Here is a 14,520-nt window from a genome sequence, read left to right as displayed (position 1 = left end):
TAAAAGAACAGAATCGCTGCTGTTGTTCTGACTAAATCCGAACAAAGTGATCAATATGTTCTTCATCAAATTAATGATAAATAAATAATAAATATAACTCAATAATAAATCAATATGAATCAATAAGTCAATCATAAATATAAATCAATATTATAACAGATTCTTATGAAACAGGTCGTTTGATTCAACGAAGAAAAATAAAGAAAAGCTGTGAATTTACGAATCAATAATCAGAACCTGACGGACAGATCAGACGCACACAGATAGTTGTGTGGTTCCTGAGTTTGCTGCAGAGTGAGCCCTCCTGTTTCAGATGGAAGAGTTGTGACGTCACGATGTTTAAAACTTGTAAAGTTTTTACTCCTCGATCATTTTCTAACAATTTATGATCATTACCATTTCCTATTGATCCTGTACATGTACCCATGCGCCTTGTTCAATTTACGTCATTGAATAAAATATTTTTTCCACCGGAATAATGATGTGACGACTTTTACGTCACATCCTTTAAGGAAGTAGCCCGTGTGTGTGAGCGGGTCTCGTGCGGTCGAAGTTCAGAAAAGGTCGGTGTGTTCGGGAGTGCGTGCGGCCGTCAGCATGCTGAAGGTGCTGCTGGTGAGCGTCCGCCGCCAGGTGTGGAGGAGCGTTTGTTCTGACGCCCGCCGCGTCCCTGCCGGAGCGCCGCCACCGCCCCGGCGCTCACAGACCGCTGCGGCACGCAGTCTGACCCGGAGCGAAGTCTGGACCTGCACCGTGGACCCGAACCTGGATGAGCAGTTCGTGTTCCTGGACTGTACAGGTGAGACCGGTGGAACCGGTTATCCTCGTGCAGCTTTAAACATGAAGGATGACGATGGTTACTTAGTGATGCTTACGATACTTAACGATATTGACGGTGCTTACAATACTTGATGATATTTACCATACTTGACAGAGCGCACGCATGATTTGGTCCAAAACTAAAAACATGAAAGATTATTTGATCTTCATATTGTGGCTGAAAGTTTGTTTCCAGTCAGTGAGGATCAGGAATGAATATATTTTATATATTGATAAGATATTACTGGTTCTGGTTATTGATCACACTCTGATGACGGGTTCTGTTTTTTTTTTTGTAAAAACATCAAACATCATCAAACTTTTTCTTTGACAGTTTTTATTGTGTGTGTGTGTGTGTGTGTGTGTGTGTCACTAGTGACGTGAATGATCCGCCCACATCACTCTTTGGTACTGGTTCTGATCAGCATCCATCTGTACAACCCAGCTGCACTGTTGCCTGGTTACAGGTGAGACTGTAGCACCATCACAAGTTCTTCTTCCTCTCCCCTGGTTCAGATCCAGAGGAGGACCCCCGCCAGGAGGAGAAAGACCTCCTCTGTCAGCTGAGTGTCCCCTCCTCCTCTCCTGGTCCCGGTCCTGGTTCTGATGATCCAGTCTCCCCTCAGAAACAGCTGAGGTCTCTGGAGCGCCAGCTGCAGGTGTTGAGGGGCAGAGCCCTGCAGGTGGCGGAGCCAGACATCCGGTTCCAGGACGTGGACTTCCTGCTGGACGAGAGCCTCGTCGCCGCAGCAACCAAGAAGAAGAAGAACAAGGCGGAGAAAGGCGAGCACAAGATCTTCGGCAGCGCCGACGTGGACGAGCCGGTCAGCGACACCGGCTGCTCGGGCTGCGGCGCCGTGCTGCACTGCAGCGCCGCCGTCGTGCCCGGATACCTGCCCAGCGAGAAGTTCAAGGTGCTGCAGCAGGAGGGGCGACTGGGCGGAGCTACCTGCCAGCGCTGCCACCTGCTCACCCACCACCACAAGGCCCTGAACCTGCAGCTGTCCAGGGACCAGTACCGGGCCGTGGTGCGGCAGGTCCGGCCCCTCAAGGCTCTGGTGCTGCTCGTCGTGGACCTACTGGACCTGCCCGACTCCATCGTCCCCGACCTGCCCGACCTGGTGGGCGCCAACAAGCACATCGTCGTCCTCGGCAACAAGATCGACCTACTGCCCGGCGACTCGCCCAACTACCTGCAGCGGATCCGGTGTCGGCTCTCTCAGTACTGCCGGGACGCCGGCTTCGGTGCTCAGGTGACCGACGTCCATCTAATCAGCGCCAAGACCGGCTACGGCGTGGAGGCGCTGATCTCCAGCCTGCAGCGGTCCTGGAGCTACAAAGGAGACGTGTATCTGGTGGGCAGCGCCAACGCCGGCAAGTCCACCCTGTTCAACACGCTGCTGGAGTCCGACTACTGCAAGACCCGCGCATCGGACCGCATCCACCGGGCCACCATCTCACCCTGGCCCGGTCAGCACCAGACTCCATTCACCTTTCATCCAATTTAAGAAGGTTTACATTAACACAGCTGAAGGTTTCTGGAACCTGAAAACAAACACAAACAAACATAAACAAACACACCTGAACACATCCAGGAAGTTTAAACATAAACACAGTTATTTATTTATTTCACCGTTCAATAAATAACGATGTAAATCAAAGTGTCCCTCCTTTGTCCTCTGACCTGCTTCATGTCTCCTGTTATCCTCTGTGCCGCGGTGCATTCAGGGACCACTCTGAACCTGCTGAAGTTCCCCATTATCAACCCGACTCCATTCCGGATGTTCCGGCGCCGGCAGCGCCTGCAGTCTGCAGCACAGCAGACGGAGAGCGAGCTGTCGCAGGACGAGCTGCGGCGGCTGCAGCTCTTCAGCCGGCACGGATACTTAGTGGGTAAGTGGGGAAGGAAGGGGGGAGGTGGGGGGAGGGTCACTTCCTGTTTACTCACCTGTCCACCTGCTCAGGTCGGGTTGGTAGAACGTTCCAGACCGACGGGACCGGACGGACTGAGATCCAGTTTGATCCCGACAGTTTGGCGTTTGGAGAAAACGAAGACGGAGACACAGCGACGGCAGGTGAGATGTGATTGGACGAGGGAGCAGTGATGTCATCGACTCCAGATTCAGACACAAAGTAGTTTCATTGTTTGTTTGTTTCAGTTATTGATTTTATTAATGATTGGAATGATCGACTTTATAGAACGATAACCATCAGAGAGTGACCTCTGACCTGTCTGACCCCTGTGTGACCTCTGACCCCAGCCTCCAGCAGCTCCATGGACCAGCTGACCCACAACGAGCTGAAAGACGCCCACTGGTTGTTTGATACTCCAGGAATCATGAAGGAGACCGATGTGAGACGACATCATCATCTTCATCATCATCACCTTTAAACCCCCTTATCTTCTCTGTCTGTCTCTCTCTCTGTCTGTCTGTCCCTCAGGTCCTCCAGCTGCTGACTGAACAGGAAGTGATGTCAGTGGTTCCGACCCAGGCGATGGTTCCGAGGACATTTGTGTTGAAGTCGGGTCTGAGTGTGTTGGTGGGAGGACTGTTCAGGATCGACGTCCTGCAGGTCGGAACAGACCGATCACTACATCACTGATCAATACAGGTTATATCATATCAGGTTATTGATCAGATATGTATTGATCAGAGATTTATTGATTGTCCTCTTCAGGGTCAGAAGTCCTGCTGGTTCTCTGTTCTGGTTTCTGGTCGGGTTCCGGTTCACATCACCAGTTCAGAGAAAGCTGCTGCTGTTTACCAGAAACACGCAGGCCACGCCCTACTGGGGGTGAGTAACATGATCACATGATCACATGAACACATGGTCACATGATCACATGAACACATGGTCACGTGAACACATGGTCACATGAACACATGTTTACATGAACACATGGTCACATGAACACATGGTCACATGATCACATGGTCACATGAACACGAACACATGGTCACGTGAACACATGGTCACATGAACACATGTTTACATGAACACATGGTCACGTGAACACATGGTCACATGAACACATGTTTACATGAACACATGGTCACGTGAACACATGGTCACATGAACATATGAACACATGGTCACATGAACACATGGTCACTTGAACATGTTTACATGAACACATGGTCACATGAACACATGGTCACATGGTCACGAACACGTTTACATGAACACATGGTCACATGAACACATGGTCACATGAACACGTTTACATGAACACATGGTCACGTGAACACATGGTCACATGAACACATGGTCACATGAACATATGATCACATGGTCACGTGAACACATGGTCACATGAACATATGAACACATGGTCACGTGAACACATGTTTACGTGAACACATGGTCACATGAACATATGGTCACATGAACACATGGTCACGTGAACACATGGTCACATGAACACGTTTACATGAACACATGGTCACGTGAACACATGGTCACATGAACACATGTTTACATGAACACATGGTCACATGAACACATGGTCACGAACATATGAACACATGGTCACATGAACACATGGTCACGTGAACACATGAACACATGGTCACATGAACACATGGTCACTTGAACATGTTTACATGAACACATGGTCACGTGAACACATGGTCACATGAACACATGGTCACGTGAACACATGGTCACATGAACACATGTTTACATGAACACATGGTCACATGGTCACATGAACACATGGTCACATGAACACGTTTACATGAACACATGGTCATGTGAACACATGGTCACATGGTCACGTGAACACATGGTCACATGAACATATGAACACATGGTCACATGAACACATGGTCACGTGAACACATGGTCACATGAACATATGAACACATGGTCACATGAACACATGGTCACATGAACACATGGTCACATGAACACATGTTTACGTGAGCACATGGTCACGTGAACACATGGTCACATGAACATATGAACACATGGTCACATGAACACGTTTACATGAACACATGGTCACGTGAACACATGGTCACATGAACACATGAACACATGGTCACATGAACACATGGTCACATGAACATATGAACACATGGTCACATGAACACATGAACACATGGTCACGTGAACACATGGTCGCATGAACACATGGTCACGTGAACACATGGTCATATGTTTACATGAACACATGGTCACATGAACACATGCTTACATGAACACATGGTCACGTGAACACATGGTCACATGAACACATGGTCACATGAACACGTTTGCATGGTCACATGAACACATGGTCACATGAACACGTTTGCATGAACACATGTTTACGTGAACACATGGTCACGTGAACACATGGTCACATGAACATATGAACACATGGTCACATGAACACGTTTACATGAACACATGGTCACATGAACACATATTTACATGAACATATGGTCACGTGAACACATGGTCACGTGAACATATGAACACATGGTCACATGAACACGTTTACATGAACACATGGTCACATGAACACATTTACATGAACACGTGTTTACATGAACACATGGTCACGTGAACACATGGTCACATGAACATATGAACACATGGTCACATGAACACATGGTCACATTAACACATGAACATATGAACACATGAACACATGTTTACATGAACACGTTTACATGAACACATGGTCACATGAACACATGAACATATGAACACATGGTCACATGAACATATGAACACATGGTCACATGAACATATGGTCACATGAACATATGAACACATGGTCACATGAACACATGAACACATGGTCACATGAACATATGAACACATGGTCACATGAACACGTGAACATATGAACACATGGTCACATGAACACATGTTTACATGAACACATGGTCACGTGAACACATGGTCACATGAATATATGAACACATGGTCACATGGTCACATGAACACATGGTCACATGAACATATGAACACATGGTCTCATGAACACATGCTCACATGAACATATGGTCACATGAACACATGACCAGAGGCTGCTGTCTGCATGTCTCGGCAGTCCTTCAGTGTTGTAACACTACTGTCACTGTCTCTGTGTCCCCGTGTTGTGTTCAGGTTCCTTCAGGAGGTTCTGAGAGGATGAAGTATTTTCCATCGTTGGTTCCTCAGGACTTCCTGTTGGAAGGTCGAGGACACCTGGAGGCTGCTGCTGACATCACACTGTCCTCTGCAGGTACACACACCTGTCTGCCTCTCACCTGTGTCTCTGTTTCACCTGTCTGTCTCTCTGTCTCACACCTGTCTGTCTGTGACCTGTCTGTCTCAGGTTGGGTGGCGGTGACGGCAGGGGAGGGGGACCAGGTCCTGTTGCGGGTCCACCGTCCTCCATCTGCAGGTGTCCGTCTCCGGTGTCCTCCGCTGCTTCCTCACGTTGTGTCTCTGAAAGGAGGACGGATCAGAAAGTCCTCTGCCTACAGACCTCACAGGGGGGCGGGGCTTCTGGACGGCGGTCTGTCGGCACGCGGAGCCGAGCGGCTTCAGGTGAACCAGAAGAACAGGAAGTGACCTGATGGGGAGGAAGAGCCATCTCTACTTCCCGTCTCTGCCGTCTGACTGTTGATTGGATGCTGCAGGCTGCTCCTCACCGTCCTCTAACCCCACCTCTGTAAACGGACCCGTGACCTCAGTGATGTTTGAACTTGTGTCAATCAGTTAATCAGCTGATCGATCAGACCGCTTCCTGTTTGGATCTGTGGTTCTGGCTCTAGTTCTGGTTCTGTGTGGAACATTTAAACTGACTGATATCGATCAGCTGATCGATCGATAATCTTCTTTGTTGTCTGTGACTTTAAATAAATCTCCAGGTGTTGATCAGCTGATTGATTATTGATTGCTGAAATGAGACAAACATCAAAATGTTCAGTTTGAAATTTTTATTTAAAAAACAGGTCAAAGGTTAAAGGTCAACGTGCTGTTAATGAACCTGCTGACATCAGACAGGAACTTGGTTGCTTCCTGCTTCCTGTCTGATGTCACAGAGACGGTGGAGGTGGTGTCGTATTGATCGGTCGCTTCATCACACCACCTCCAGTGTCTCAGCATCACCTGCTGCCATGGCAACACATTCTGTCAGAGGGACATACAGTAAATCTACACGTCTTTATTTCATGGTGAAGGACCGCCCACTCAGGAAACAGGAAGTCATTCTGGCGTCTCCACTAAATTATTGCACGACTTATTTACAAGCTGCAGAGTCTCGTAGAACCGACAAGACGAGACGGAGGTCAAACTAACACGTCAACACGGCTTGTACGTTGGAGACACAAAGAAGACAAAGAACCGCTGATGATTGTCAAAGACACCGACGGAAAATGCAAAGCTGGTAGGGACACGATGGACTGATGTCACAGGACGTCCCCTCCGTCCCCACCTCTCCGAGCGATGTCCCTTCTGTCTTTTTGACTCTGCAGTGTTTATTGGACCTGTGAGACAGGTGAGACGTCCAGGATTGGACCGGGTTAAAGTTCTGACGAAGGCCCCTGAGAGGCCGGACGAATTCGACGAGTCCTCTGCAGGTCTCCGGATGTTTTCAGTTCATATCTACAGCCATAAAGACAGCTGATGGCGAGCTGACCGGGACACTGTCCGTTCGAAGAGGCGTTGCCGTGGCGACAGCTGCTCAGTTCTGTGCGGCGGCGGTGCGGTCCATGTAGTAGACGTTGACTAGGTGGCGGTTCAGGTGGCGCCGGTATTCCGCCTCCAGCGGGAACGTGCGGTCGCAGAAGATGCACATGTGATTCTTGAGCTGCGTCGGCGCCGGGATCTCGTCGGTGGGCGTTTCGGGGTCGTTGGCCATCTTACCCGACCCGGCGCCGGTCCCGTTGAGGCCCGAGTCGTCGCTGCCCTCGGAGGCGCTGTCGCTGATGTCACTTCCTCCTTCGTGGCTGCTGTGGATACCCTCGTCGTCCTCGCCGTCGGCCGGTTTGGTCCGCTGCACTGGAAGCGCCAGAGAAGGCGGCGATGCGGGCTTGAGGAAGGTCGACGCCGGCTGGTCCTTGGCTGGAGGAGGCGTGTCCTCCCCTGAGCTGGAGGTGGGCGACGCGTCCGTCTCGTCTGAGGGTTTGTTGGGAGTCTTCTCGGGCTCGGTGGGAGTCGTTCCGTCCGGGGAGGTCTTCGGGGCAGCGGCGGGACCTTCTGGACCTTCTGACGACAGACTGATGACTGCAGTCGCCTCGTCTTTGGCTGAGTCGGCGGTCAGCTGAAGGCCCGTGGCTTTCTTGTAGGAGTTCCTGGTCTTCTTCTTTGAAGGCGTGGCAGTTGGACCGGACTTGTTGGTGTCTTCTGGTTTCGACTGCAGCTTCTCAGCACTTGTGGTTTTCATCCGCCGGGTCTTGGATGGAGTCTCCGACGAGGACTTCTTGGACAGATCCAAAGCCTCCACCGCCTTCCTCTTGGTGGCCTTCACCACCTTTTCCTTCTGACGTTTGTCGGGACCGTCGGGTTTCTGCGGAGCGTCTTCGGTAGTTTTCTCTGACTTCTTGGATCCAGACTTCCTGGCCTTGCCGAGGTTCTTGTTCTCCTTCCCGCCGCTGTCGTTCTTCTGATGTCCTTTCTCCTTGTCCGCTCTCTGCCTCGCCGACTTCACCTCCTCTGGTCTCTGTTGGTCGGGTTTCTCCAGGTCGGTTTGTTCTCTTTGGGATTTGGGTTCTTCAGCTCGGTTCTGGACGGGAAGCTTCTTGACTCGTCTCTTTGCCTTGTGGTCTGAGTTGACTGGCGGCGTGGTGGTCTGGGTCTGGACTTCTTTACCAGTTGCGGTCTCCGCAGGACTCTCTGTAACCTTCTTCGTCCTCGTCGTAATCTTTTTCTCCGGTTCCACTCGGTCCTTCGCCTTCACTGGTTTCTCAGCAGCGACGGCAGATTTCTTGGCAGTCTTGTCGGGAGCGTGGGCGTGCTCCAGCTGGCCGCTCCTCCTGATCGACAGATTGATCGGACTCGAGTCCTCGTTTCCGTCGTCCACGTCAAAGTCCTCCTCGACGCTGGATGAGTTGTCAAACTTGTTCTCTTTGCAGTCTGCGTCGTCCTCGGTGCCGTCCGGACCGCCTTTCTTGACACGCAGTTTGACCTTGGAGACGTCCACGGCGACGCTGCAGCCGGAGTGCCGGGACTTGATGTGGTACTGCAGGTTGCATTTCTTGGAGGCGGCGTACTTGCAGAGCGGACAGAGGAACTGTCGCGGTTTCAGGTGCAGCTCCACATGCTTCTTGAAGTTGCTGCGGTCGGCGGTCTTGTACTCACAGTACGGGCAGGACAGCGGTTTGGGGCCATTGTGGACCTGCCGGGCATGCCGAGTCACCTCGTGCTGATTGGCCGCCAGGTAGGTGCAGCTCTCGCACTTGAAAGGACGCTCGCCTGCACACAGGAAGGAGAGACGTGTTACGACGTCGCAGACGACCGAGGACACACGTAAGGGTTTCATGCAGCAGGTGAGTCTGACTGGCGCTCACAGGTGCTTCCTGTTTCCTGCCGATGACACGTTCACATGCTCCGCCTGCTGTCGTACGACTGTCCATCAAGAAGTTCAGAGAGGGTTCCTGAACGCAGCACAGTGATGCACACGGGATCAATATTCAGAGTTATTGATCATCATCAGCACCTGAATTCTACAAGGTTTTGTGACCAATCAGGAAATCACTGTGTGGGCTCAGGAACATGGTGACATCGCACATGTTGACGTACCAGTGGTCACGTTAACGTGGTCAATAACTCTGAATACTTCCTCATGAAGGTTATTGATCCTGCTGCTCCGTGTGCAACACCGTGCTGTGTTCAGGAACACTCTGAACTTATTATTTGGTTTACTGCCACAGAACAGCTGATTCACAGTCAGACATCTTAAATTGTTTGAACTCAGTCAGACTCAGTTTGTTTGTTCATGCAGGAGATCGTTCACAGCAGAGCAGATCAGCCTGAACAGCTCACCTGTCTCACAGGTACAGGTGAGTCTCACAGGTCTCACAGGTACAGGTGAGTCTCACAGGTCTCACAGGTACAGGTGAGTCTCACAGGTACAGGTGAGTCTCACAGGTCTCACAGGTACAGGTGAGTCTCACAGGTACAGGTGAGTTCTCAGGCTGATCTGATGTCACACACACACAACAGGAAGTCAGCTGATCATCAGGTTACCGTGTTGGTCCGACATCGACGGCTTCAGAGAGAGAAAACATCCACAGTGAGTCAGAGAACACAGATGGACCAGAACTCAGTCTGAGGACCGTCAATCTCACCCGTCCCCGAGTCCTGAGTGTCACGTTACATGACCCCAGTAGATCACGTGATCAGTAGATCCCTCGTCTATTAGCCTGCAGGTGTGTCACTGACCTGAGTGCGTCCTCATGTGGCGCGTCAGGTGTGTCTTCTGTGAGCTGGAGTAGTCGCAGTACAGACACTGGAAGGGACGGACACCTGGAGGACAGGAGACAACATGAGGGACAGACATCTAACCTGAGACTGGAGACAGACACAGACACAGATGGACAGAGGTAGACAGGTGAGCAGGCTCCTCCCACCTGTGTGTGTCCGGATGTGTTGGATGTAGTTACTCTTCCGGTCAGAGAAGTAGGAACACTGACTGCAGGTGTGCAGTTTACTGGGGAAGTGGTTCCTCAGGTGTTTCCTCCAGTGGTACTGACTGACCGTGGTGTAGGGACACAAGGTACACTTAAACACCCTGCACACACACACACACACACACACACACACACACACACACGTTTAATATACACACATACGTTTGTTTATTTATTTGTTGTTGTGTGTTAATGTTTTTCATGTCTCAGTTCCTCCTGTAAATCTGTGTGTGTCAGTCACCAACCTCACCTGTCTTCACCTGTCTTCACCTGTCCTTACCTGTCCTCACCTGTCCTCACCTGTCCTCACAGCTGCAGTATCCTGATCTTGGGTGTGTCTCAGGTGTTCTTACCTGTGGTCCTCCCCCTCCTTGCTGTGGTGCTTCAGGTGAGCGATGTAGTGGTCGTATCGGTTGGTGTTGTAACCGCACCGCTCACACCTGATCAGTCCTTTGATGTCACCTGTGGCCGCCGCCTTCCTGCCACTCTCCACCTCCCCGCCTGCTCCCGGCGGTGACTCGAGTGTCTCCGCCTCCTTGGCTTTGCTCCGCCCCTCCACGCGGTTCACCACCACCATCTTGCTGACGCTGTGTGTTCCGAGGTGCTCCACGAACTCCTGCTCGTTCTGGGCCTGGAAGTGACACGGCTTACAGTGGAACGGCTTCTTCTTCTTCACGCTCTCCGAGGCGGCGGGGGAGGGGCCGTCTTTGCGTTTGCCGCCCTGTGGAGGTGTGGAGGGGCGGGGCTGCGGCCGGCGGGACAGGTCCTCGGCCGCGTCCCCGTCCTCGTCTTCCTCGCCATCGTTTCCTACGACCACGGTGTTGATGCCGGGGCCCGGAGACTCGGGGTACTCGATGATGCACACCTCCCGATGGTTCTGGTTGTCGTAGCTATACCTGAGCAGACAGGTGAGACAGCGACAGGTGAGACAGCGACAGGTGAGTCATTAAGGTGCTGCCGCGCCTCCCCCTCCAACCTCACCTGATGATGCTCTCGTCCTCACTATCTGAGTAGCTGCATCCCACCGTCTTCAGCTCCATCATCTCCTTCTCGTCCGCCACACTGCCGTCGCCGCCCTCCGCCGCCGTCACCGCCGCCACGTTGGCCAGCATCACCAGCTGAGGGGCCGGCAGCGTCTCCCTGGAGACGTCACTCAGACTCTGTCCGTCCTCCACCAGGGACACACCCACAGGAAACATCTCCACCGAGAAGACTGTCTGAGCGGCCATGATGATGTCAGCAGGGGGGAAACTGGAGGTAAACAACCAGAGGTAAACAACCGGAGGTAAACAACCAGAGGTAAACAACCGGAGGTAAACAGACACTTTTTATAGTTCTTATTTATTTATTTATATCAGTTTTTTGGAGATAAACTCTTGTTCTGATTTCAGTTTTTCAAACTTCCGGACAGAATTTAATGAAAGCAGATGAACGAATTGATGACGGATTTATGACGTCACTTCAAACCGATCAAAACTTGTAGAACAGTTTCCTGTTTCTGAGAAGTGATCTGAAGTGAAACCGGTTGCAGGTTCCGGTGAACGGAACCGAACCGACCCGACGGGACAACGATCCAACACACTGTCGGCCATTTTGAAACAGCACCACAACTCGTCGACAGCGACACGGACGTAGAAACACGTTCAGAAGTCCGTCTGGAAAACACCAACTTTAACAGACTTCTTTATAAACACTTTGTTAGCTAAATGTAAACTTTATAAAAACTACCGCAGCAGAAAATTCTCAGTCAGTCTGAAATCTGAGCGGAAGTTTGGTTCCATTAAGCTAAAAAGTTAGTTTAGGTCTTCAGGAAGAATAAAGGTCCCTTTAACGCGAACAGGAGGTGAAACTTTCTAATCCCGAATTAATTCGGGATTAGAAAGTGAGAATGTAGCGTGAGAGTGTTTAATCCGGATCGAAGCCGTGTGTGGGTGAGGTCGGGTCACACCGGGACCGGGTGTTCACGCCGGACCGGGATCTGATCCCAGCTGCTCTGATTTGCAGCGACCATTTCAGGACTTTCTCTAAACTTCGTTGCGGAAGCGCACGAGTCGAATCAAACTGCGGCTTTTCGTGTGCGGTGTTCGGGGTCGGTGCGGAGATTTACGGCGGCTTTAACATCTGTGTCCAGGCGGTGAAGAGGAGGCGGTGGAGGGTCGGAGTGTTAGCCATGGTCCTGATCAGCCCCGGACAGCGCCTTCTTCTCCACCTCACCGCCTCCATTTTCCTCAAACTAACAGCAACTTTTGAGCCGCGACTCTGAGAGAAAACCCCGCAGCAGCAGCTCCCTGCGCCGGCCACCCTCCACCCGGCGGCCCGGCCACTCACCGACTCCTCTCACACGAACTTTACTCCACTTTCAGAGGCTTTTTTCCAGATTTAGAGGTTTTTCTTCGACGAACAGCGCAGAGAGAAAAGTGGACAGAAGTTTCCGCACATTCCTCCACAGCGACGTACAGCTGTGACGTCAGCACGTCGCTGCTGCTGAGCTGGAGCTCCACGAGAGAAGCGAGAAAAGTTATTACAATCAATAGTTATTACAATGAATTAAATCAATAATACAACCGTTTCAGAAAAAAACAGATAAATAACAACAGAAAGTGATGATTATTAAATCACATAAACTCATTTAATGTAAAATTGTCCAAAAACAGCATATCATATGTTGAAACTGAGAAATGTTATTGTTTCATGACAAATATATTCTCATGTTGAATTTGATAGCAGCAACACATCTCTAAAAAGTTGTGACAGGATCAACTAAAGATGGAAAAGTTGTGTAAAGATTTAAAAAAATTTTTTAAAAAGTGGAACATCTCAGAACTAATGATGTTACCATGGCAACAGATCAGTAACATGATCAGGTATAAAAGATGATTTCAGAGAGGCAGAGTCTCTCATCAGTGAAGATGGGGAGAGGTTCACCACTCTGAAAGACTGTTTGGGAAAATAGTGCAACAATCTAAGAATAATGTTCCTCAACGTAAAACTACAAATAATTAGTGGATTTCATCGTCTACGGTTCATAATATTATTAAAAGATTCAGAGAATCTGGAGAAATCTCTGAACACAAGGAACAAGGCTGGAAACCAATAGGTTAGGTTAGGTTAGGATAGGTAGTTACTTTATTAATTCCCAAGGGGAAATTTTTTTCGCTACAGCAGCATACAGAAGCAATAAGATAATAAAATATTGGATGGTGGTGATCTTCGGGCCCTCAGGCAGCACTGTATTAAAAACACACTATTCTGGAGTGGAAATCATTGCATGGGCTCAGGAACACTTGTGAAAACCATCGTCTGTGAACACAGTTCATCGCTGCGTCCACAAATGATGTTAAAACTCTCCAAAGAAGAAACCAGATAGAAACATGATCCAGAAACACCGCCGCCTTCTCTGGACCGAGATCATTGAAGATGGACTGAGGTGAAGTGGAAAACTGTCCTGAGGTCTGATGGATCACAATCTGAGATTCTGTTTGGAAATCATGGACGCTGCATCCTCCAGGTTAAAGAGGAGAGGGACCATCCAGCTTGTTATCAGCTCAGTTCTAAAGCCAGCATCTGTGATGGTACAGGGATGCATTAGTGCACATGGCATGGGTAGCTTGAACATCTGGAAGGAAGCATTAATGCTGAATGATATATTCAGGTTTTGGAGCAACATATGCTGCCATCCAGACAACGTCTCTTTCAGGGAAGGTCTTGTTTATTTCAGCAGAACAACGTCCAACCACATTCTGCACGTATTCCAACAGCTAGTAGAAGAGTCTGCTGATAAACTGGCCTCCTGCAGTCCAGACCTGTCAATCATTGAAAACATCTGGAGCATCATGACATGAAAAATACAACAAAGGAGACCCTGAACTGTTGAGCAGCTGAAATCCTCTATCAGGCAAGAATGGGACCACATTTCACTTTCAAAACTCCAGAAACTGGTCTCCTCAGTTCCCCAACATTTCCAGAGTGTTGTTAAAAGAAGAGTTGATGCAGCTCAGTGGTGAACATGATCCTGGAACAACTTTATAGAGACATGCTGCTGACATCAGATTTAAAATGAGCAGATGTTTTTCATAAAACAAAAAGA

General features: G+C 49.8%; 2 protein-coding genes across 2 annotated transcripts; one reads left to right on the top strand and one right to left on the bottom strand.

The window, feature by feature from the left end:
• The first annotated feature begins 462 nt into the window (after positions 1-462).
• noa1 (nitric oxide associated 1) lies at positions 463-6,681 on the top strand. The gene is made up of 9 exons (XM_069173478.1): positions 463-799; positions 1,336-2,289; positions 2,548-2,712; positions 2,784-2,894; positions 3,081-3,172; positions 3,262-3,393; positions 3,499-3,615; positions 5,923-6,040; positions 6,134-6,681. Exons 1-9 carry the CDS (start codon positions 598-600, stop codon positions 6,370-6,372), a joined length of 2,130 nt encoding a protein of 709 aa, XP_069029579.1. The 5' UTR covers positions 463-597; the 3' UTR covers positions 6,373-6,681.
• A 44-nt stretch (positions 6,682-6,725) lies between these two features.
• rest (RE1-silencing transcription factor) lies at positions 6,726-12,882 on the bottom strand. Its single transcript, XM_069173464.1, has 6 exons — positions 12,762-12,882; positions 11,415-11,684; positions 10,787-11,329; positions 10,374-10,534; positions 10,186-10,269; positions 6,726-9,216 (listed from the first exon to the last, which is right to left on the bottom strand). The coding sequence occupies exons 2-6, from the start codon at positions 11,660-11,662 to the stop codon at positions 7,487-7,489; spliced, it is 2,766 nt and encodes a 921-aa protein (XP_069029565.1). The 5' UTR covers positions 11,663-11,684; positions 12,762-12,882; the 3' UTR covers positions 6,726-7,486.
• Positions 12,883-14,520: the final 1,638 nt, after the last annotated feature.

This window comes from Embiotoca jacksoni, unplaced genomic scaffold (genome assembly GCF_022577435.1).
Source record: "Embiotoca jacksoni isolate LCO1_2020_lvr unplaced genomic scaffold, fEmbJac1.0.p SCAF_100, whole genome shotgun sequence".
Classification (NCBI taxonomy): Eukaryota; Metazoa; Chordata; class Actinopteri; family Embiotocidae; genus Embiotoca; species Embiotoca jacksoni.
This window is presented reverse-complemented; position numbering and strand designations above follow the sequence as displayed.